The sequence below is a fragment of the Vulpes vulpes genome, chromosome 7 (genome assembly GCF_048418805.1).
Source record: "Vulpes vulpes isolate BD-2025 chromosome 7, VulVul3, whole genome shotgun sequence".
NCBI lineage: Eukaryota > Metazoa > Chordata > Mammalia > Carnivora > Canidae > Vulpes > Vulpes vulpes.
In genome coordinates, this window is record NC_132786.1 from 45,374,098 (window position 1) to 45,400,144 (window position 26,047).

Consider the following 26,047-nt stretch of genomic DNA (forward strand, 5'->3'; position numbering starts at 1 on the left):
TGCCTAGGTTTTTTTTTTTTTTTTTTTTTTTTTTTTTTTTTAAATTTTTTTATTTATTTATGATAGTCACACAGAGAGAGAGAGAGGCAGAGACACAGGCAGAGGGAGAAGCAGGCTCCATGCACCGGGAGCCTGACGTGGGATTCGATCCCGGGTCTCCAGGATCGCGCCCTGGGCCAAAGGCAGGCGCCAAACCGCTGCGCCACCCAGGGATCCCGAATGCCTAGGTTTTAAACCCAGTTCCAGCACACACTGGCTGTGAGCAGGTTACTTAGCCTCTCTGTTCTGTTATTTCACATATGAAATAATGGGCATGATTATAGGGTTACTTACTTTATGTCTTCTTTTAAAAGTTAAATAATTTTTATTTTTAAAATGCTTACAACAATACCTGGAACATCTTAGATGACCTAAATATTTAACCACTAGTCTCATCACACACACACACCACAAAAAATAAAATAGGATTATAAAGAGTTTAGAACAAAACCATACAAATTAGCTGTAATAACTCGATATAGATTAGTCCCTTTCAATAGAGAAGGTCTTGTTCGGTATAAAAACATAGGCAAAATTAAAGGAAAACATGTTGGACCATATAAAAAATTGAAAAATTTAAGTCACCATATACAAAAAGAAAAAGGAAATTAATAAAACACAAGACAAAGGACAATGAACAATATCAAAACAAAGAATCATATGCTTCAAAATGTAAGCGAGCAAAAGCTCTTAATGAAACAGTAAATAAAAATAGTCCATATAATTTTTAAAAATGTTTAACCTTACTGTGTCTAGCATCTTTCCTGGCTCCCCAACTGCCATCCCTCACCCCCATTTCCATTGCTCACACACTATAGAAAGATTTAAAAACCCTAATACTTGCATTCCCAATCTTTCTTCAAGTTGGAGTGACCACGCATCTTGGTCTGTGCCAATACAACTTAAAGACACAAGGGTTAGACGTAAGGTGCTGAACAGGATTTTTCCTCCCCAATAGAGATAGGCACACATGCTGGGAGTAAGCTTCAACTCTAGGATGTTGTCCTTCACCTTTAGCCTTTTACATAGTAGCAGGAGGACTTAGCACGCGGAACTCATAGCGACCACATTTTAACTGAAGTCACTGACAAAACAACATGCTGCATCAGGAAGATGACATTATTGAATCACCAAACCTAGACCTACCATCTCTAGACTTTCTGTTAAACACACAACCTCTGTTTTGAACCAAATGGCATTCTTAACTACCAAGTGTTCCTCTCTCAGCATCTGATGCAGTTGATTCCTCCTTCCTCCTTGAAAGGTTTTCTTTACTTGGCTTCCAGAACAACACTCTTAACTGACTCCCTCCTACCCTCCTGGCTGTTTCTTTTTGGTCTCCTTTGTGATTCCTCCTTATCTCCCTAATCCTTTAAAATTTAGGAGTTCCCCAGTGATATCCTTGACCTGTTCTCTTCTGTGCATTCTCTTAGTGGTCTTATCCAGTCTGGCAGTTTTAAATACCATCTAAATATTGATGAATCCCAAATTTATACCTGTAGATCAGACTTCTAGGCACTCTACACTTGTATATCCCAGTTTCTACTCTACATTCACTTATAAGTTATTCATCTCAATTTAGTATCTCTATAGCTTGGTTCTTGCTACCCATCTCCCAATATCTGTGTCACCACCATCTATACCTATCTCAGGGGATGGAAACATTGGCCTTCCACTGTTTGCACCCAAAGTGTGTAGAGTCATCCCTTTTTAGTACTTTAGATTATCAAGCATCCTATATACTTTTACTTATGTATTTATTACCTGTCTCTCCCACCAGAATGTAACTTCAAAGACGGCATGGTTTTATCTTGTATTCACTTCTGTACCTCAGCACTTTGATCACCAAGTCTACATTTACTCAATAAAGACTTAGTGCCAAGCATATGACAATTAAAATAAGATACCGTTTTGCACTTTCTGAAACAGTAAACATTTGAAAAGAGTGTTAGCAATGTCAAAATACTGGCAAGGGTGTTGGAAAACACTTACATACTCAGAGTAGGAGCACCGACTTGTATGCTGTTTCTGAAGGGCAATTTGGCAACATGTATCAAAAGTCTTAAAAATGCTCACACCCTCTGATTCCATCTAAAGGAATGTATCCAAGGAATTTATCTGACCAGCTCTATACTCATGTACAAAGTTCTTCAGTATGGAATTGTTTCATGCACTATAAAAACAAAATAATGGGGCGCCTGGGTGGCGCAGTCAGTTATGTCTAACTCTTGGTTTCAGCTCAGGTTGTGATCTCAGAGTCGTGAGATCGAGCCATACATCTGGCTCCGAGCTGAGCATGGAGTCAGTTTGAAATTCTCTGTCTTCCCCTTTCACTATGTTCATTCACACTCTTTAAAATAAATCTTAAAAAAACCTGAAACAACCAGACGTTCAAAGAAGTCTGAAGAAATATATGGCATTTCAATGATGAAATATTTTAAGGTCATTTAAAATCATGTTATTAAAGAATAAGAACTTAAGAATCTAGGAAAGTTGGCACTCCACCTCTTAAATGAAAAAAATTCAATCAACTCATTAAGTGCCTATTAGGTGTGGGATTTCTGAAACAGTGGGAACTGTTTGTCTCCATTAAATATATTTAAGCACACATACAGGAGAGAATGCAAAAAGAAAAGGTATTGAATCATTTATTATGAAATTTAGAAGTATTTGGCATTAATGAAATCAAGAGTGATGTGATTTTTTTTTCTTTCCCACTTTTCACTGAAGAGTTATACTTTTAAAATAGCCTACTAGTAGAGGTGGGAGTGCCTGAGTGGCTCAGTCAGTTAAGCATCCAACTCTTGGTTTCAGCTCAGGTCATGATCTCAGGGTCCTGGGATCCAGCTTCATGCAGGAGTCTGCACTCAGCAGGGAGACAGCTTGAGATTCTCTCTCCCTCTGCCCCTCCTGCATGCACTCACACATTTGCACTCTCTCTTCTCACTCTCTCAAAAATAAACAAATCTTTAAAAAAAAAAAAAAAAAAAAAACCTACTAGGAAGGAGGCAGCAGAAACCTGATGAGCTATCCAAATTAACTGGTTAATTTCAAGATACAAGAGAGGTAAAATAAGATTTCCTTTGCCTGAGACCATGTTTCACCTTTCCTGACATTGACATTGAGCCCATTGACCTGGGCTCTGTCTGGACCCACTGATGGCCAGAACACCAACGGATTGGGGCCCAGCTGCCCTCCTCTGTATTTCCAATTACTTTTATTGACTTGGTCCTTCAATCTCTACATTCCATACTCTGAACTCTAATTGTCCCTTCATTTCTACTTCCTAGTATATCAGTTAAGTCCTAAAAATTACCTCAATCCAGATGTATCCTTTTTAGTTGTATTTCTAGAGTCCTTTTTTTTTTAAAGACTACCCCCCCCCCCATGAGAGAGACAGAGAGGCAGAGACATATGCAGAGGAAGAAGCAGGCTCCTTGCAGGGATCCCGATGCAGGACTCAATCCTAGGACTCTGAGATATGACCTGAGTGGAAGGCAGATGCTCAACCACTGAGTCACCCAGGCATCCCTGTATTTCTAGAGTCTTAATGGCAAAAATTAAACAGCAGAAAGCATCAACACTAAACCAAGACTGGTACTTATATTTTAAGGGTATACTTCAATCATCTTATAGAATTATCTATATTCTAGCAAAAAATTTTCAGCAAACTTTGGTATTGGTAATTTTACCCTATTCTGAAATCCTACAGTTTTCTTTAAAGTATCCTAAGGATACACGTGATAAGGAATGAACTCATCACCTCCTCTACCTGACTGGTCATAGCTGACGGTAAACACCATGTCTTACTTATCCCACAATTCCTCTGGGTCCCCAGTACGACTTACAGAGCACACACTCCCAAGCTGTCAGGTGAATGAATTATCTTCCAAAACACAGAATTTCAGTAGCCCTCTATATATATGTACTGCAAAATGTGACTTTCATAGTCCACACTCTTGAGTTAGCCAAGACGAGGTTGTATTAATAAGGCATAAGAAATGGCAGCTTAAACTCAAGAGTAAATGCAAAAACAAAGTCACAGTAGTACAGGTGAGTCATAATAAAAACACAGCAAGTATTAAGAGGGTGGTAATTTGACAGAGAAACAAGAACATCCCACAGAGCAAGGTTCTCACGAGGGCTTGAGTTGCATAGAAGCCCAGTGTTCATGGTGATATTGTCCGTACCTGCCTCTGCAAGTGTACTCACAAGAGGTCTCTTGCTTCACGTGGAAATGAAACCAAAATAACTTCCATGGTCACGGGCCTGAGAATATGTGTCCCACAACTAAAGGAATAATAAACTCGAGAGTATAATATACTCAAGGGAAACTTAAAAGAGTTGCATCCTTTCCCCCAGCTACCATACAAAGAGGATGAACAAGGGTCTTCATAGGTTTGTCAACAGATTTACTTATGTGGTGGTGAATGAGCTCACTGGCACTCCAGTGGGAAAAGGCACATGGTGAGCATCCTGGCTCATCAGAAGCCAAGGCTCAGCAGCAGAGCTTCTTTTGATGAGGCCATGGAGACTCAAAAGCAAACATCATCTTCAGTTTACTTCCTTTTCAAAGGTTACAAAAATAAATATGTGAACAGATCTTACACAAACTCACTTCAAAGATATCACCTAACCTCAGAAAAGTGAGCTGGCCAATATGAAGGAGGAAACTGTCCGGTCCATTACCCACCACTGCTATTCTGACACTTGACTCAAAATTCCCCACTTGATCTCCAGGTAGGTCTATACCGACACACTGCTGCATTCCCTTTATTTCTAAGGCTTAACTTGCCTGTACCCTGGACGCATTCGAATGCTTCAGTAGCTGACCATCAGCCATCCGCTGCCCCCGCCCCATTTTTTTTAAAGATTTTATTTACATTCCAAGAGACAGAGAGGCAGAGACATAGGCAGAGGGAGAAGCAGGCTCCTCGCAGGGAGCCCAATGTGGGACACGATCCCCAGGACCCCGGGATCATGACCTGAACCAAAGGCAGATGCTCAACCGCTGAGCCACCCAGATGTCCCTGCTTTGATCTTTATCAGGTCTTTTCCTACATGCTTCCTAGCTCTCTACACATTTTTATCCTCTTAAACCTGAAACATTAACACACTCTCTGAGGTGCTTCTCAGTCTCTTCATATTCAACATGCCCCCAACTAAACCCATTGTTCTTTCTCCTCCTGATAATCTCTTCTTACTATTTCTCCATCTCGCTTCATGGCCACCCAAAAAGCAAACAGAGGAGACATGTGGGACTATTTGCCACCCACAGAAGCTTAGCAGACCCTCTTCTTCCAAAACATTTTTGATATTTTCACCCTGCTTCCTATCCCCACGTCCTGGCACGACTCTTACAAGTTTGTGTCTCAACTACGAAAGAACTGATCTGCCTCAACCATCTATGGGACTCATCCACCACTTACCCCAACACTCCATCTGTTCAAGGCATGCCAACCTGCCCTCGGTGTTTCCAGACGCACCATACCCTTTCATAACTCTCCACTTGCACCCTTGGGAATGCCAGCAACTTTCCACGTCTGGCAAACTTCTATGGGCACATTCCAAGGCCAGTACAAATGTCATCACTATTCTCCTGCCTGCCCTTAGGCCCAGTCAGTGGTGTTCCCTTTACTGTGGACACACAGTACTTTGGAGATGTCTCCATTTGAATCAGGCCAGACAACATTTTTAAACACCTGTTGTGTAATAGGTCTGCTGTGCTGAGCACTGAAAAAAAATATAAAAATAAGACCTGGACTCTCCTTATGGACCTCACAATTTAGGAGACAGACATGTACAAAAATAGTTACAGTACAGAATAAATGCAAGATATCAGGCCAGGTCAGCTGCAATTTGAAAAATTAGTTTGCATTCAGATGACGTGATTCAATACCCCTTTCCACCTCAGCCTCCAACTAGTGAGATCATTATAAAGGCCTATTATTTCATGTTTGTATTCTCTGAATCTAGTAGACTGCCCAGTACACAGCAGGTTCTCAAGACTTTTCTTGAATTCATAAGGTAAGAGAAAGTTCATAGTGACCTATGAAGCCTCATTATGTGTCATTCTATAAAGCAATCTTCTCTGCAATTACTTGCCAACTAAGAACTGAGTGGAATGCCTGTAAGATGGAGAATTTACAGTGAAAATGTCAGGAAGGAATAAAAAAGAAGTCACTTGTCACCCAGGTGCCTGTAAGACCCTACTTGGTTGGCCTCATTGCTACTCTCTGCCCCCTGCCGCCCCCCCCCCCCCCCCACTGCACACACTGGGCAGCTTTCTGTCCCTCAAGCACCCCAGTGCTCCCTCATCTACACCTCTGCATTTGCTCTTCGCTCTGCCCCGGAAGGCCTGTCATCTCATGTCCTAATGCCTCCCTCCTTCTGTGCCTTCAGGCACTGGTTCATTTGTCACCTGCTCAGTGAGGCCTTTTGCAACCACCTGATATTAAGATTTAACTCCCTTCACCACCTTTTTTCCTCAGCACTTATCATCTTACATTCTAAATATTTTATTTAATTTTCTGTCACACCTGACTAGAACTGAAGCTCCACAAAGTCCAGAATTTATCTGTTTTGTGCCTTTCTTCATGCCCAGCACAAGCAGGCACTCACTAGACACTTGCCAAGCGAGGAAGTCAGTGTGTCGGACTCCTGGATATACGCCACAGAGGCCAAGAGCGCCAACCCCAGCACCAGACTGCTTGTTCTGTTTCCTGTCTCCACCAATTATTAACTGTGTAACCTTGTGTGAGTTACTAAGATTTCAAAACTTCAAATTCCTCATCTGCAGAAGAGGGATAAGCATACTGTCTATACCTCATGAATTGTGAGAGTAAATGAAGTGAGGCTAAGAAAGCTTAGAACAGAGCATGGCACATCACTGGCCCTCAAAAACATTACTACTACTATTATTTTTATGCCAAGAAAATTTGGGATATATTTTTTACAAGGGGTTTTAATTACATGCAAACACAGAAACATCCAAACCAACACATTAGTTTTTAGAATAAGTTATTAGGTGATAATTTCTGGTTATTATGAATTTATAGTGAGTATCCCCCCTCATAATTTTGCTAGCTATTTCTCTCAAACTCTCACCTCACCATAAAATGATATAAAATTGAAATAATTTTAAATTCCCTTTTAACACTAAAGAGACAAAATTAGTTTGCAAAACACAACTATGCAAAAAACAACGTAGCAAAAAGCTCAGAAACCTATGATGCTAGGCAAGTCATTACAAGTTTGGGATGACTCCTGGTTTGAGAAGAATCTATTTTATTAACCCACAATAAACTGAATTACAACAAAGGTTTATCCTTTTAAAAAGTTATTTTTCTTTCTCCAGAAGAAAAACTAAAGACTGTTTCTTTCATGAGGCCTTTCTTCAGGCTCTGGTATAATCAGACCAACCCCTGAACATTCTTCTTTTGCCCAAAGTCCTAAAGTACTTAGGGGCTTTTTCCCACACCCTTAATACACCCTTTTTATGCTGCTCTGTGGTTGCATTGGTTGCATCATAAGCATGCACTTACCCTCCCCAGGTGGGTTATAGGATCCACGGGGCAGGGAGTGTATTTTGTCTCACTTCCGTAATCCTACCTTGCCCAGGCTGGTCACTGGAAGGGCAATTACAGGTGTGTCTGAAGGAACACACACATTCATAATCTAAAACCTGATAAGAACTGGTACTGCCTTCACAAGAGGGTGGCAGGTAGACCTGAAAATGCCTGAATGAATCATGAAGTATTTAACTGTGCGGTGATTTCCTTAGCAGCATTAATTTGCAATAACCATATAACATCTTTTAAATTATGGTAAACTGACAGAACTTTAAGCCAAGGCCCTGAAAAGAGAAATGCCAATTTCTAAAGCACTCAGCTGAGTGTGAGAATTTTAATCTTTCAAAACTCAGAGTCCTACTACAGTAGGTTGTATTTTTTTTTTTTTAAGATTTTATTTGAGAGAGTACAGGCACAGGGGAGGGGCAGAGGGAGAAGCAGACTCCACACTGAGCAGGAAGTCCAACGCAGGGCTCGATCCGAGAACCCCAAGATCATGACCTGAGCCGCAGGCAGACACTTAACCAATTGACCAATACAGGTGCCTCAAGAGTAGTTCTTTAGACCAATAATGTGAAGTTTAGGAGAATGGGCTCCAGAGCTCTACTGCATGGTTTGAATCCTACCTCTGCTACTTGCTAGCTGCACAACCTTGACAAGTTATTCAATTTCTGTGTGATGTTTTCCTCAATCTGTAAATGAGAATAAGCCTCACAAAACTACTGTGAAGATAAACACATCTATAAATGAAATGATTAGGACAGAGCCTAAAACTTGATAAGCATTTTGTAAGTGTGTTATCTCACTGGCATTATAATTATTATTATCCTAGTTTTCCTCACTACCTCATCTTATTTTTTTTTTTTTTTAATTTATGATAGTCACACAGAGAGAGAGAGAGGCAGAGACACAGGCAGAGGGAGAAGCAGGCTCCATGCACCGGGAGCCCGATGTGGGATTCGATCCCGGGTCTCCAGGATCGCGCCCTGGGTCAAAGGCAGGCGCCAAACCGCTGCGCCACCCAGGGATCCCACTACCTCATCTTATTTAATTGGAGTGGTTAAAACACATCCATAGTCTAAACAAAGATACTTTGAATTTGGTCTGTTACTGGTCATAATCTGGTTTCATACAAATTTCCTGATTTTTAAAATTATTTTTCCAGTTTTATTGAGATCTAGTTGGCACACATCACTGTGTAAGTTGAAGGAGTAGAGCATAATGGCTTGACTTAACATGTACTGTGCATTGGTGACCTCAATAAGTTTAATTAGCATCCACCATCTCACACAGACACAATAAAAAGCAAAAAAAAATTTTTTCCCTTATGATGAGGATTTACTCTCTTATTTTTCATACATATCGTACAGCAGCATTAGCTATGGTCATCATGCTGTACACATCACCATTTCCAGATACTGGCAAGTAAAATGGAAGAGCTCCATTGGGTTTAATTATAATTCTTTCTCCTGCTCAGTTTAAAGCTTCAAGAAAATGGCTATTTCAATTCCAGATCTGGTTTTCTACTTAGTTCTCTGAAAGGATTTATTGAAAACCCCAGTCGGCTGGAACATTCCTGCTGCTTACCTTTCAAGAGAGTAACTTTGTATACAGAATACAGAGGATGTCCATTTGGTTTCAATTTTCTAATACACAAACACCACATTGTACAGTAAATGGCAACACACTCTCAATGATCTAAAGGCACATTGTTTTTGCTCCTTGATCTTCTGCTCTACTTTTAACTCTGTGGTGATTAAATTTCCTGTCCCCCACGACAAACACCTCTCAATTTATTGTGAGCATCCACACAAGCTAGTTGCTGTTGTTTTTTTTTTTTTTTTTTTTTTTTAATACAGCATAATCAAGTTAGTCTTCAAACAGTTCACATAAAAACTCAAATGCAAATCCATGAAGTTTCTGGTTATATTAACTTTTTTTTTTCCATTTCTACACAGAAAACCACCAAGTAAAAGAAAATTTAGTTTTTAACTCAGATTGAAAACTTTGAATACATAACTTAGTTATCAAGTTTCTTTATACAGGTTAATCATAGCTCAATAAATGTCCTTGTCTTTTCATAAGAGTAACCAGACCTACTTTCTCTTAAGGCATGATATTATATAATATACAGAAAAGGGACTTTTAAAATGCTTAACTTTTTGGTAGAACAGATCACCTACATAAATGAATCCCAGTTTTGAAAATATAGTTGGCCCTCCTTCTCCCCATCTTCCCATCCACAGGGGATAGGTTTCAAGACCACCAATGGATGGCTGAAACCACAGATAGTACCAAGCCCTATGTGTACTGTTTTTTTCCTATACATACCTACCTGTGATAAAGTTTAATTTACAAATGAGACACAGAAAGAATAAAAAAAGAATTATAACAATATACTATAATAAGAGAGTTATGTGAATGTGGTCTCTCCCTCCCTCTCTCTCTCTCTCTCTCTCTCTCTCTCTTTTCAGCCTTCTTCCTGTGAAGGGGTGAGCTGATAAAATGCCTTCATGAGGAGCTGGATTGAGGTGAATGATCTAGGCATTACGATTCAGTGTTAGGCTACTCCTGACTTTGTAACAACACATTAGAAGGAGGGTCACCTGCCTCTGTGCCATGCATGACTATGGCTAACTGAAATCATTGAAAGCAGAACCCCAGATGGCTGGGGACCACTGTCTATCCTATCCTGGGTACTGGCCTAGTCTCCTGAAAGTATGTGTGCTTCCAGTTTTCTGAGTTTTGAGCATCCTGTGGCCTAGAGAATCATACTAGTTGTAGCCACTGCTCAGAAAATTTGGCGAGTCCTCAAACTTCCCCCCAGAAAGATAAGGACTGTGAAAGCTGACAGGTCCTTACATGCTCAAATCCTCGTATTTCACTATGCAAGGCTGAAGCCCAGGGTGGATAAACAACTTGCTTGTGCAGCTCACTGGTGCTGGTGTAGTACTAGAATATAGGGCTCCTAAACTACAGGCCATGGAGTGATTGGCCATGACTCTGCAGCGCCACCAAGCCATAGGTGCTCCTAATATCCAAACAGAAAGAGAACTCCCCATCATCGGGCAACCACCACTACGCTTACCTATCATCAATGATAAGAACCAAAGCTTTGATCTCCCTAACGGTGGCATATCTATAATCAGGATCATTATTTCTATTCTGTTTTTCTCCCCAATGAAGACGACTTCAAGTGAATTCTTTCTTCCTATTCAGCTCCTCCAGGGATGGGAATAGAAATGTGCTGCAGATCCTTCCTCCTCCCCCCTGTACTGCTTTCCTGGCTTTGCTCCTCAGAACCTCAAGATCTTAATGTAGGCCTGAATCTAAATAGATCACCCTTAAAATACTTCTGCTCATTATAGGCTTCTCAAACAGGAGTTCTCAAAACAGAATTAGAAAAGAAAACCTAAAACTATCAAGGTGTAGAGTAGTATGGAGATCCTCTGGGATCTGCTTGGTTTTGTTAGTTTCTGCAAAATGTTCTCATGTGTGTTGACACATCAGTCTAGAGGCACTTTTTCTTCCCCCCAGATCATTCAACAGTAGTTGCTATTTTTATAAGGGAACTTACTTCTAAATCCATCAGGCTTGCCTTTAATTTGCTCAAGGTTGTACCTGTTAAAATAAAGGTTGTTCCCTGCAGAGTGTTCTCAGTCAACTGGAATGGCTAGCAGTGTTTTTGGCTTAGTCTCTACAACATAGGCTGACTTTTCCATTTCCTGTTCTGATCTGCAACCCAGAGAAGTCTGTCCATCTGCCAAATTTTAATAAGACACTTAACAGCTACTCTTAAAGTGCTCCAACTTCATAAATCTAGCAGGAATTTGAAATTACTGCTTCTAAGATATAAACATAAATAAATGTTCATCTTAGCGAAGTTTAACTTCTTAGTCACTCTTACATCCCTGCAAATTTATAATACATCTTTCAGTAAAAGTTAAGGAAAAACTAATCTCTTTCCACTACCATGAGTCCAGGATATAACACTTAAGTATTATTAAGCACGTAAACATTTACAAAAAAAAAAAAAAAACTTTTCTAATTTTGAAATTATTTGTATGTAAGAGGGACCCAATTATTTGCTTATAATTTTTCTTAGTATTATAAGTTGGTTTATACACCTATATCTTTCACTGAACTAGCCTTTACATCACTCAAAGATCAGAGCTATGTCTATAACTTCTTTTTCTACCTTCCCTGTGTAAGATGCTGGTCAGCAAAAGCCTAAATGTTGTAGTGGACAGAATGTGTTAGTTTTATAACCAAAACCTGTCTTTCTGCTCTTTGACATGCCTATTCCTACATTCAAATAATTCATAAACTGCTATAAGGCACAACTGATTTATTTTATTCTTACCAGAACTGGACACACGCCTGATCCTCTGTGGAGATAAGGCCCGATCAGAATTGAGATTTCTACTGTCACTATTCCGCCTCAAACAGGAAACAGAAGGCCCCGCTTTGGCTTTTGAACCAGATGTTTTCCTTAAATTGGAGGAGTCAGGCTTGGATATGTTCCTACCTGATGTGGCGGCAGTTTTTGAAGCAGAACCCTGTGAAAAAATAGTTAAGATTTTAATCCAGATCATACCTTCCTCCTACCATTTCCTCTTGGCACTACGTCAAAGCAACAATTTCTGTCTATGCAGATATGCCAGATGGATGTTTAAATGTCATTTTTAGTATGAAGGAATTAAACCTCTTCATAGTTCTCTTTTCAATCCACCAAGATCTGTTTTTTGTGCCCATCCACGGAACTACTCCCAAGATGACCAGTGCCACGAACTAAAGTCAAGCTACAGCTTTCATCCTGTTCCTTGTAGCCCCTCCTGAGGCATAGGATTCTGTTGGCAGGGTCTTCCTCTGACTTCTCCAACAGAGCACTTTCCTGGTTTTGTTTCTACCTGCCTGGTTATTTCTCCTCTGGATCCTGTCTCAATGTTAGTGGTCTCAAGGGTCCTAAACTTGACCCAGGTCTTTCCTTGCTATATTGCTCTCCCTTGGTGATCTTGTCCACTGTTCAACTGCCACCTACACCCTATTATATCTGAAGTCCACGTGTCCAAGTTAGCACTTCCTGCATTTCCCAGCTTTCTTTACCTTTCCATTTAGCATCCTTTAGGCACCTCTGCCTTCCCATATTTACCACAACATACCCAGGTACCCAACATACATAATAAAAGCTATTTCTAGGAGCTTCCTTTACTTCCTAAATCTTGGTAGACTGCTTTCTCTTTTGCATCCACCTTAGCATGAGCCTGAATTACTGAAACCATAACCTCAGGATTTCTGGTTTCACCAGCTTCCACTCGAATCCATGTTTTACTCCATTGCTTAGGTAATCTCCTTAAAGGCCAAACTGGATTAGGCAGCTTTCCTCTGTCTTCCAGATAAAGTCAACTGTTAATAAGGCACACCCAACCCTTTTGGATCTAGCAACCTCTGCTATAGCCTTCAGTTTAACCCTTAATATTCACAGTCCTATACCCCTGGCTCCCATCATACTCACTACCCTGGAATCCCCTAAATGAGAGTATCTTCTCATATTTCTTCATCTTTGTATATTTTATTTCCTCTACCCAGAGTACTCTTCCAATTTATACATACCCTTTGAGTTCCAGCTAGTGGCTAATGTCATTGCTCCCCTAAAGCCTCCCTTGACAACACTCCCCATTCCCCCCCACCCCATCCTGCCTTCTGCAGCTCAGTAGTTTATACATACTCCCAACTTAATATTTTACATCCCCTTTATCTTCTACTGTTACCTACCATACCAGGTATGAGGTTTGACCAGAGGTGGTAGTTTTCCTTTCTGTATCCCAACAGTCACCATCATATACAATAGGCAGTCAATAAATATTCCCATTCTACCCACAGGAAACGAGACCTTGAGCTTTATTCAAGGGCAAATTCCAACACCATAAGCTATTATTTGCATTCTCCCTTTACAAAAAAAACTGAGTCTCATAGAGACTAAGTAATTTGCCCAAAGTCATTCTCCCACTGAACGATGGAGCTAATCTGAAAGCCTATGTAACTCTAAATCCATACTCCTAATATCTATGCTGTGTATTTCCCCATTGGTACCCTTCTTTAATAAGTCATAAGTAGAGGATTTCTAACACAGATATGTAATTCATTCACTGACAGTTGAATTCATACACCAGGTGAATTAAAAATTTAGTAGGGCAAGACTTCCAGGGAAGATAGTGGAATAGCAGGACCCTAAGTTCATGTCCACCCACATATACTACTATATAACCCTCACATTACTGCAAATAACCTGGAAAAGGACCTGAAGACTAGCATAACAAGCTCCACAACTGAATGTGAAAAAGAGGTCACACATAGATCAATGGAACAGAATAGAGAACCCAGAAGTGGACCCTGAAATGTATGGTCATCTAATATTCGATAAAGGAGGAAAGACTATCCATTGGAAGAAAGACAGTCTCTTCAATAAATGGTGCTGGGAAAATTGGACATCCACATGCAGAAGAATGAAACTGGACCACTCTCTTTCACCATACACAAAGATAAACTCAAAATGGATGAGAGATCTAAATGTGAGACAAGAGTCCATCAAAATCATAGAAGAGAACACAGGCAACACCCTTTTTGAGCTCGGCCACAGTAACTTCTTGCAAGATACATCCACAAAGGCAAAAGAAACAAAAGCAAAAATGAACTATTGGGACTTCATCAAGATAAGAAGCTTTTGCACAGCAAAGGATACAGTCAACAAAACTAAAAGACAACCTACAGAATGGGAAAAGATATTTGCAAATGACATATCAGATAAAGGGCTAGTTTCCAAAATCTATAAAGAACTTATTAAACTCAACACCCAAGAAACAAACAATCCAATCATGAAATGGGCAAAAGACATGAAGAGAAATCTCACAGAGGAAGACATGGACATGGCCAACATGCACAAGAGAAAATGCTCTGCATCACTTGCCATCAGGGAAATACAAATCAAAGCCACAATGAGATACCACCTCACACCAGTGAGAATGGGGAAAATTAACAAGGCAGGAAACAACAAATGTTGGAGAGGATGCGGAGAAAAGGGAACCCTCTTACACTGTTGGTGGGAATGTGAACTGGTGCAGCCACTCTGGAAAACTGTGTGGAGGTTCCTCAAAGAGTTAAAAATAGACCTGCCCTACGACCCAGCAATTGCACTGTTGGGGATTTACCCCAAAGATTCAGATGCAATGAAACGTCGGGACACCTGCACCCCGATGTTTCTAGCAGCAATGGCCACAATAGCCAAACTGTGGAAGGAGCCTCGGTGTCCATCGAAAGATGAATGGATAAAGAAGATGTGGTCTATGTATACAATGGAATATTACTCAGCAATTAGAAACGACAAATACCCACCATTTGCTTCAACGTAGATGGAACTGGAGGGTATTATGCTGAGTGAAATAAGTCAATCGGAGAAGGACAGTGTATGTTCTCATTCATTTGGGGAATATAAATAATAGTGAAAGGGAATATAAAGGAAGGTAAAAGAAATGTTGGGAAATATCAGGAAGGGAGACAGAACATAAAGACTCCTAACTCAGGAAACGAACTAGGGGTGGTGGAAGGGGAGGAGGGAGGGTGTTGGAGGGGAATGGGTGACGGGCACTGAGGTGGACACTTGACGGGATGAGCACTGGGTGTTTTTCTGTATGTAGGTAAATTGAACACCAATAAAAATTAATTAAAAAAAAAAGAAAAAGAAAAAGAGGTCACATTAAAGAGGGTGAGAAGGGCACACACATGGTGAAGAGCTAAACACAGAGGGTCTGGATACAGAAAAGAGGGAGCTTTAAGCACAGGAGAGCCACAAGAAACAATCACACCAGGGAAGCTGCATGGGGAAGACTAATCCCCATAACATTCGACTTTGAAAATCAGAGCAGCTGATTTTCATACAACCAGTTGAACTTAAAAATCAGCAGGCTGCTCAGGGAAAGACTGGAGGGCCAACAGGAAGCTGAGTCCTCGCCCTTAAAGAGATAGCAGCACGAACAGCCTGAGGAGATACAGTTTAGAAGCAGCAGTTTGAAAATGCCTGGGGTATACAAGAAGGAAAGTTAGTTACTAATCTCAGAGTTCCCTGAGGGACTTCTCCAGAAACAAAGGAGCTGGCAGGCACCATTTCCCTCCCCTACCTCCAGCATAATCACCAAGCCAACTGCAGGAAACAGCTAGTACTCACTACCAAACCTGCTTATGCCATGCCCTGCTCCCTCCAGCTGGGCCAACCCCTCTCCTGGTGCTGTGGATTCCCTCCCCCCGTGAGACCCACCCAAACCCTGCCAACACTGCATCTCCGACCTCCGTCAGAAGAGGCATGCACCTTATTAAAACTATACCCCTACCCAAATGCACTTCATGGAGCTGCCATGGGCAGCCCCATTCACCACAGTGTCCCCTGTGGAGAAGGAATGGTACCTACAGCTTGTGGCACCAAGACTTCTCCTGCCATACTTCCCAGAGCTGCTCCAGCTGGCCTCCAGTCTCCACAGAGGCTGCATGATCCTGGTGGAAAAGGACCCACAGGAATAGCTTGCAGCACCCTGCCCCCACCTGCATGCACTTTATGAAGCAACCCTGGTAGGCCTGATCTTGTAGGCAGTGGCAAGTCCCCTGTGAAGAGGACCAACATGGCCTTATTATTTAAAGTGTGGTTTCATTGCTTTCAAGAGCAACAGACATAGCTGACTTTCACAACACACAGAAAATACACAGAGTTAGGCAAAATGAGGAGACAGAAGAATGTGTCCCAAATCAAAGAACAGGGCAAAAATCATAGCAAGAGAAATAAGTGAAATAGAGTTAATAAACCTGATAGATAATTTAAAGTAATGATTATGAAGATACTAGACAAGAGTGGAGGACATCAGTGAAACCCTTACACAGAACAAAAAAGAACCTATCAGAGATGAAGAATCCAATAATTGCAATTAAAAATATGTTTGTAGAATAAGAGACTAGAGGAAGCAGAGGAACAAATTAATGACCTAGAAGACAGAGTTATGGAAAGTAATCAGGCTGAACAAGTGAGAGAAAAAACAACTATGCAAAATAAGAACAGATTTGGGGAACTCAGGGAATCCATCAAGTATAATAATGTTCACAATACAGGGATCCCAGAAGAAAGGAAAAAGCAGAAAATTTATTTGAAGAAATAAGAGGTGAAAACTTCCCTAATCTGGGGGAGGAAATATATCCAATCTAGGAGTACAGAGATTCCCCACAAAAAACATCAACCCAAGGAGGTCCACGCATCAAGACACATAGTAATTAAAATAGCAGGAAGTAGTGATAAAGAATGTTAAAAGCAATGAGAAAAGATAGTTACATACCAGGGAAACCCCATAAGGCTAAGAAAAAGTTTTCAGGCCAGAAGGGAGTGGTATGATATATTCAAAGCGCTGAAAGGGAAAAATCTGCAGCCAAGAATACTCTATTTTGCAAAGCTATCATTCAGAATAGAAGGAAAGATAAAGAGCTTCTTAAACAAAAACTAAAAGAGTTCATGACCACTAAATCAGTCCTATAAGAACTTCTAAAGAGAACTCTGAGTGGAAAAGAAAGATCATAAGTGAAAGTATGAAAAGTAGGAAACATAAAATAAGTAAAAGTAAATATTTCTGTAAAAAACAGTCAAGGGATTTATGAAAGGATGTAAAATATGACATCATATACCTAACACATGGTGGGAGGGGGATATGAAGAGTAAAGAATGGGTTCAACATAAGAACCCATCAACTTCATATAGATTGCTATTTGCAGAAGTTGTCATACAAACCTAATGTTAACCACGAATCAAAGCAAACCAGTAAAAGATCTGCAAAGAATCCAAGTACATCACTAAAGAAAACCAGCAAACAACAGAGAAAGTGAAAGATCAGAAAATAACTACAAGAACAAACACAAGACAAGTAATGAAACAGCAATACATATCAATAATTACTTTGAGTGTAACTGGACCAAACTCACCAATCAAAAGCCATAGGCTGACAGAATGGATAAAAAAATAAGACCCATTTCTATGCTACCTACAAGAGACTCATTTCAGACCTAAAGACACATGCAGATTGAAAGTGAGAGGATGGAGAAACATTATGCAAATAGATGTCAAAAAGAAAAAGCCAGAGTAGCAATTGTTTCATTGGGAAAAAATAGATTTTAAAACAAAGACTAGAGATGCCCGGGTGGCTCAGTGGTTTAGCATCTGTCTTCAACTCAGGGCATGATCTTGGGGTCCTGAGATCAATTCTCACATCAGGTTCCCCACAGGGAGCCTGCTTCTCCTTCTGCCTGTGTCTCTGCCTCTTTGTGTCTCTCATGAATAAATAAAATCTTTTAAAAAAAATTAAAAAAAAAACAGACTGGAACAAGAGACAAAGAAGGACATATATAATAATAAAGGGGACAACCCAACAAGAAGAAATAATAATCGTAAATATTTGTGCACCCAACAAGGGAGCACCCGAATACATAAAAGTTAATAACAAAGGAACTGATTGATATCAATACAATAGTAGTAGTAGACTTTAACATCCCAGTTACACTGATGCTCACATCATCCAAAAAGAAAATCAACAAGGAAACAATAGCTTTGAATGACACAATGCAACAGATGGATTTAGCATATATTTAGAACATTCTACTCTAAAACAGAATACACATACTATTCAAGTGCATGTGGAACATTCTTGAGAATAGATCACATATTAGGACACAAAACAAGTCTCAACAAATTAAAAAAGACCAAGGTCATACCATTCATCTTGTATGACTACAACACTATGAAACTTGAAATTAACCACAAGAAAAAAAACTAGAAAGAACACAAATACAAGGAGGTTAAATAACATGCTACTAAAGAGTGAATGGGTCAACCAAGAAATCAAAGAAATAAATTGCATGGAAACAAATGAAAATGAAGACACAATGGTCCAAAATCTTTGAGATGCAGTAAAAGCTGTTCTAATGGGGAAGTGTACAGTAATACAGGCCTATCTCAATAAGAAAAATCTCAAACAACCTAACAACCTAACCTTATGTCTGAAGGAGCTAGGAAAAACAAAAAACAAAAAAAACAAAAAACCCAAAACCATTAGAAAGAAGGAAATAATAAACACTAGGGCAAAAATAAATGATACTGAAACTAAAAATCCAATAAAACAGATCAATGAAGCCAAGAGCTATTTCTTTAAAAAAGATCAACAAAATTGATGAACCTCTAGACAAAGTCATCAAAAATGAGCAGAGTCAAATAAATAAAATCACTAATGAAAGAGGAGAAATAACAACACCACAGAAATACAAACTGTAAGAATACTATGAAAAACTATATGCCAAAAAATTGGACAACCTAGAAGAAATGGATAAATTTCTAGAAACTTATAAGCTATCAAAACTGAAGCAGGAACTAGAAAATTTGAACAGAGCAATGACTAGCAAAGAAACTGAATCAAACTCCCAATAAAGTCCAGGATGAGATGGCTTCACAGGTTAATTCTACCAAACATTTAAAGAAGAGTTATTACCTATTATTCTCAAACTATTCAAAAAAAAATTGAAGAGGGAAGAAAACTTCCAAATACATGCTATGAGGCCACATTACCTTGATACCAAAACTGGAAAGACCACCAAAAAAATTAATTGATTAAAATAAATTAAAAAATAAAAACACTACAGGCCAATATCTCCAGTGAATATAGATGCAGAAGCTCTCAACAAAATTCAATAATACATTGGAAAAATCATTCACCACAATCAAGTGGGATTTATTGCTTGGATGCAAGAGTGTGTCAATGTTCACAAAAATCAACATGATCTCATGTAATCAAGAAGAGAAAGGGAATCAAAAGAGAATCAAAAGGGAAAGGATAAAAATCATATTTCTAAGATGCAGAAAAAGCTTCTGACAAAGTATAACATCCATTTATGATAAAACACCCCAAGCAAAGTATGTTTAGAGGGAACATACCTCAACATAGTAAAGCCCATATATGAAAAACCTACAACTAACATCATACTCAATGGAAAAAAAATGGAGACCTTCTCTCCCTGAGGTCAGGAACAAGGCAAGGATGTCCACTATCACCACTTTTATTCAATGTAGTACTGGAAATCCTAGCCACAACAATCAGACAAGAAATAAAAGGTATCCAGTTTGTAAGAAAGAAGTAAAACTTTCACTATTTGCAGATAACATGATACTATATATAGAAAGCTCTAAAGACAAAAAAAAAAAACCAAAAACAAAAAAAAAAACCACCAAAACAAAAACAAAAACATACTGGAACTGATAAATGAATTAAGTCACAGGATGCAAAAATCATTGAACAGAAATCTGTTTCATTTCTGTACACTAATAATGAAGCAGCAAAAATAGAAATTAACAATCATGTCTACAACTGCACCAAAGATAATAAAGCATCTACGAATAAACCTAGCCAAGGAGGGGGAAGACTTACACTCTGGAAACTATAAATCACTGATAAACAAATTGAAGATGACTCCAAGTAAGAAAAAGACATTCCATGCTCATGGACTGTAAGAACAAATGTTAAAATGTTTATACTACCCAAAGCAATCTATAGACTAATGAAATCTCTATCAAAGTACCAAAAACAGGGTGCCTAAGTGGCATAGTCAAGTGTCAGACTCTTGGTTTTGGCTCAGGTCATAATCTCAGGGTCATGGGATCGAGCCCCACATCACGCTCCATGCTCAACACATAGTCCACTTGAGATTCTCTCTCCCTCTCTCTCTGCTCCTCTTGCTTATACTCATTCACCCTCAAATAAATAAATCTTAAAAAAACAAAACATATACATACACAACAAAAGCGTTTTTCACAGTACCAGAAGAAAATTCTAAAATTTCTATGGAACCACAAAAGACCCTGAATACCCAAAGCAATCCTAAAACAAACAAACAAACAAAAACTAGAAGTACCATAGTTCCAGACATCAAGTTATATTACAAAGCTACAGTGATCAAAACAGTACAGTACTGGCAAAAAATAGACACACTGAGATCAATAAAACAAAATAGAGGGCTCAGTCCAGAACCTGTATATTACAGGGAAAATTTATGACATAGATATACTAAACCTGAGCAAAGTGGTCCAGAGCAGGCATCACAAAAATATCAATTCCTTCCCTGTTACTGTGTTACTAAAGGGGCGGTGAATCACTATCACCAATACATAACGTCTGTAATGGGTCGCTATGCTCAACTTGTATCAAATTAAAATCAAATTCCTTCTTCCAAATAAGCAGCCTTTCTGAAATTTCAGATAAACCATGACCAAACAACTGAGACTGTAGGCAACTTAGGAATTCAATAAACTTAGGGGCCCCTGAGTGACTCAGTCGGTTAAGTATTCCACCCTTGATTTTGGTTCAGGTCATGATCTGAGATCAAGCCCCAAGGCAGGCTCCATGCTCAGCAGGGAGTCTTCTTGAGATTCTCACTCGCTCATGCTCTCTCTCTGCCCCTCCTCCCACTCACGTGTGGGTGTGTTCTCTAAAATAAATAAATCTTTAAAAAAAATTACATAAACTCAATGCCTGTTGTAGCCCCCAGACCAAGAGAACACAATGAAAATTAACATCCCTCCGTTACTATCTCATCATAGATCCAGGATGTATTTAGAATCTCTGGGTACTGCTTAAGTGATCAAGAAATGGAAGTCTGAATCAGCATCAAGCAAATTTTCACTAATTCAACTCTCTACAATAAGCACAGAATCTGTGGCCTGTGATGGTTTGTCCTCTCCCTTCCCCAGGATATATGAAAATACCTAAGAGGTGAACCAGTGCTATTGGAGGGAATTGAATTGAAGACATCAATAAAGAATAAGTTGGGTTTGTTTTGTTTTAGTACCATTTGATTAGTATCTGTGCTGAAAATATGGGAATCCTAACTCCAAGATTCCAGAAACGGAATGTGCTTCTTCCCCAAGGTACTGGAATCCATTTCAACCCAATGATTCTATCACTTGACTCCATATGAAGTCTGAAAAATGGCTTTCTGTTTCCCATGTGTAGAATGAAAGCCTAAGATTTACTCAATGCACACAGAAAAACTTTTAATTTCAAAATTATACAATGAATTTATATTCATGGCAAATGTTCTTTAGAGAAACTTTATGCTGTTTTTTTTTTGGGGCAGTAAGATGTCAATACACAATGAAAGCCTACCATAAGTCAAGGAGGAATAAATGTTTTTATTCAACTACGAATGTTGATTAGAATTACCAGAGGTTATAACTTAATTTGGCAAAACATCAAATTATCAATGATATAAGACAAGCTTCCTATGTTTCACCTGAAAAGAACTTAAAAATAAGACAAGTTTCGAAATACAGTTGCATTAGTTTAGACATCATCGTGGGGTATCATTGTTCCCCAAAAAAAGTTAGAAAAGCCAAAACATCTCTAACCTGATGTAGCTCAAGAATATCCAGTCTTTCCTAACTTCTCTCCTAAAGGGACCTAACAATTCCCTAACACACCCTAAAAACACTTCTAAAACAGCCCATTGACATTTCATTACACCACATGTGCTTCTTTGAGACATGAACCCTCCACGGTGAACACCCATGTCTCACATCCCTCCTACCTGGCACCCAGTTCCATTCCTGGCCCAGAGGACAGAAGCCAAGAAAAGCCTACGTGGGGCCAAAGATACATGTTAAGTCCCTATGGTGAAAAACAGGGCTCAGGACAAGTACACAAAGCTCAAAACTGGCCTGACAAACATTTTTAAAACTCAGAAACTAGTTTCTTCATGCTATTGACAAAAATATAGGTGTATTTAAAGAAAAATAATCTTCAAACTGCATGAATTTTTTGTTTAAATGATCTAGTCTCCTCCTCCCACCCCACAAACATCAGATATGCCACAAGTGCTATAGACAACAGGCTGCTTTTTCACTGTACATGAATCAAAGGGGTTTATTTTAAAGGACCAGGAATCAACATGTTAGGGCTACAAGAGACCTCAGACATCTACCAGGCCAACCCTTTCACATCTGGGTGTCCAAGATTTTTCCACCAAAGTCACACTGGCTGATCCAAGGCAGAATTTGCAATTACCTTGTTCACAGGAGAGGGCTCTGCTTCCCAGAGCAGCCTCCTCCACAAGAGACCAGGAGTTATTTTTATGTTGATACTGTTTACCAGCTCTCCCCAGCCATGCCATTTCTTAAATATGGCCCAACACATCTTAAAGTTCATGAACAAATCTTTCTTTTATTTTCGTAAGTATAAAATATTATCAGATACTTAACTCCAAATAACTAATTACACCAAAATATTAACTTATTGTTTCACCTTATTAAAAGGAACATTGGTATGCAATACAAAATATTGCACTTGATTATTTTCCCCATATGCAGTTTTCCGATGTTGTAATACACAGGAAACACTTCAGAATACCTTAACATTCTAAAGTGTGCAACCTACAAGACACTCTAAAGTGTTCACCTTACAAAACAAAGAATTACTGAATAATCAACACCTGAAAGCAAATTTGCACAACTACGTCTGCAACATTTTTGATTACTTATAATAATTGCTAATACATCTCTCAGCTTCCTCCACCCTTCCCTGAAGCAAGCAAAAAAATCTTACTTACCAAAAACATAGAACCATATTCAAAGGTCTCATTCATAATTTCCTTTTTTAGCTCTTGTTTTTCCATAGGTGTCCCATTTTCTTTTTCACCCTTCTTTTCAGGGCTAATCCTATCAATGCTGGAGGCATATGTTATTTCCAAACATTCTGTGCTTTCCATTTTAACAGGGAGTATGTCTTTAATCTTCTGGAAAAAGGGAGCCACGGACCCGGTCTCACATGCTGAATTAGAACTTGCTTTGTCAACATCTTCCTGATTCGATTTCATGGCAGATGTTGTTCTTGGAACCTTGTGTGAAGCATTTTTAGAATGAGTTGTAACATGTACAGCCTGGCTAGTAATGAGTTTATTAAATTGCTGCTTATGCGTCTTGTTAATTAGGATTTCTGCTTTTGTATCTGCATTCAAGTCAGACCTTGGGGTTTTGCTCAAAGTTGTCAACTGTCTTGAAGACAGAGATGAGGGTGGTGAGGCATTGGTTAACTGAGGACTGGGGGTGACCTTTGATAATGCAGGGTCTTTGGACTGCAGCACTGGTCTAGACACAACTTTTGCTTTGACATTCTTGAAGTTTGGTCTTGGGTAACTTACAATTTCAGTTTTTCTAACTTTGCTCCCTATAGGGGTATTTATTTTAGATGTCAATTTTCCTAGATTAGGCTTAGACGTGGTCATCGGTGCCCCCTTCAAGTTTGGTAAATTTCTAAGCTCTCGATGACTCTTCTCCACTTTACTACATTTCTTGGTCGCTTCAATAGGTGAAATAGAAAAGGTTGCATTTGGGGAATCTAGGATTGGCGTTGACATGCGATTTGTGTGATTTGTGCTAATGACCATATCATTTGCATCCCAACTCAATTCAACTGATGAAGCCATCTTTTGTCCTGGTGGGCTACTCAAGATCAGTTCTGTGGTACGATTTTGGGTTTCCAAATCCTTTTCATTAGAGGCATTTTGTGTGTCTTCAGCCACAGTGACTTTGTGTTCTGGGTTCAGCAGTTGGGCTTCATTTTTATCAAAAGCTGGCACCAGTAAAGGGCATTCATCATCCCTAAGAGAATTGGACACTGTTTCTCTTAGATTTTGGCCCATTTCCTTTTGCCCATATGAGCTCTGTGAATGTGTCTCACTATTTGGTTCATCTTTAGATAAACAAAAGAACTCTTGTAATACAGACCCATTGGGAACATCCATGCCCTCAGAAACTGGTGTTTGAGCTTGTATCTCTTTTTCTCCAACCACTCTTCGCTGTGACCCATCTGTGTAGTCACTGGTGACCTGTCCTGACGAATACTGACACTGATTGCCAGTATCTGGAACACCACTATCAGTTTGCATCACATCAGAAAACACTGAGTAAGTTGTGTCTTGGGCCTCTGCTGCTGGGGCTTGTGTGTTTTCAAAGCGGTCTTGATCATAATTCATTTCTCTCACATGTACCTCAGCAGATTGGGAAGATGTATGAATGGAACAGGATAAAGATGGATTTCCACTCCTTGTGCTGGTTGGCTGCAGATTTCCAGGGGTATGCAAAGACTGATCCTTTCCAATGGCACGACGTGTTATAAAGGTGCAGTTAACATTATCCACTGTCATGTCAAATGTTTGGTTTAGCTCCAAGGCAGCAGGACAGTCTGTGTAGTACAAATCCTCGTTGTTGGGTTTCCACACGAAAGGCAGAGCTGTCTCAGCACTCTGGTCCTGAAAGGATTCTAGGGAATGACAACTGTTAGACAGGTACTTGGGCTCCTCTGTGCTTACAACATGTGCGCAAGACTGAAGTGTGGAATCTTTATGGAGATCTAACACCTCCCTACCAATCAACTCACTTGAAGACTTCTGGCAATCAAGTACTTCCAAACACGGAGGGGTTAAAGCAACATTTTTGTCAATGTCCACAGCAGAGTTGGTTTCATAATCAACCACCATGTCATCAGGCTTGGCGGAATTCCAATTCACATTACTGGCTGAAGAGTTTTGTGTATGTGGGGATTTTGGGTTGAATGCATATGTGTTTCCGTTTTTGTCACTCATAAATAAGGAATGCAGTTCATCTTCTGTCTTCTCATCTGAATTATCATCATTCATCCTGAATATTAACTTTAAACCTCTGCCATTTTATTCTCTTCGTTAAATCCTTTCAAATGAAAGGCAAGAAAAAATTGTCCATCTCCTAAGTTTTAGCACAGTTCAAAGTTTCTAAGATGCTTTGAAGTTATAATGATTTGCTGTTCCCTGGAAGAAACAAAATGATCAATTCAAGTAAGTATTATTAAAATTAGTAAGTCACTGCTTGATTTCAATCACTTTATTTTTACATTTGGAACCTATACCTGTGGATAGAGGTAAAAAAATATCTTTAGCTCAGTATCACCTCCTTTTAAAGATGCTTTTTTATGTGAGGAAATGGGGCAGAAGACAGAAACACTGCTAAAATTGTACCATGACTGACTTTACATCTGAGATACCTCCCCTCCCCATATTCTCATTGTCAGAAGAGAGAAGAAAATCTCACAAGAGCCTTTCCTTCTCGTTGGTTAACCATTGATCCTAATTTGCTGAGGACAGTTCCAATTTATGCTTGTTGTCCCAACATAATTATAATAATATCCTTTCCATTTTCAGAAGAGTTCCTTATTGTGTCCATAAAGGGTGATTACCAGACAGACCTATCAAACACAGCAAATGAGCTGAAGATCAATGAAGATTTAGGGCATTTCTCTTTCCCTGCTTTCATTTCTTAAACATACTTCAGAGTTGAAAAAAAA

General features: G+C 39.4%; 1 protein-coding gene across 13 annotated transcripts in view; it reads right to left on the reverse strand.

The window, feature by feature from the left end:
• The window catches only part of MTUS1 (microtubule associated scaffold protein 1), a 167,692-nt gene that overhangs the window by 91,074 nt on the left and 50,571 nt on the right, over positions 1-26,047 (reverse strand). For 12 of the 13 annotated variants that reach the window (XM_072763637.1, XM_025984531.2, XM_025984532.2 and 9 more), the window contains exons 2-3: positions 23,280-25,514; positions 11,974-12,169 (exon numbers count right to left, since the gene is read on the reverse strand). In XM_072763637.1, the coding sequence (XP_072619738.1) occupies positions 11,974-12,169; positions 23,280-25,367 (2,284 nt within the window). In that variant the 5' untranslated portion in view covers positions 25,368-25,514. Of the gene's footprint in view, positions 1-5,468; positions 5,497-11,973; positions 12,170-23,279; positions 25,515-26,047 lie in introns of those variants that run through there. The other variant, XM_072763640.1, reaches the window with a different exon arrangement.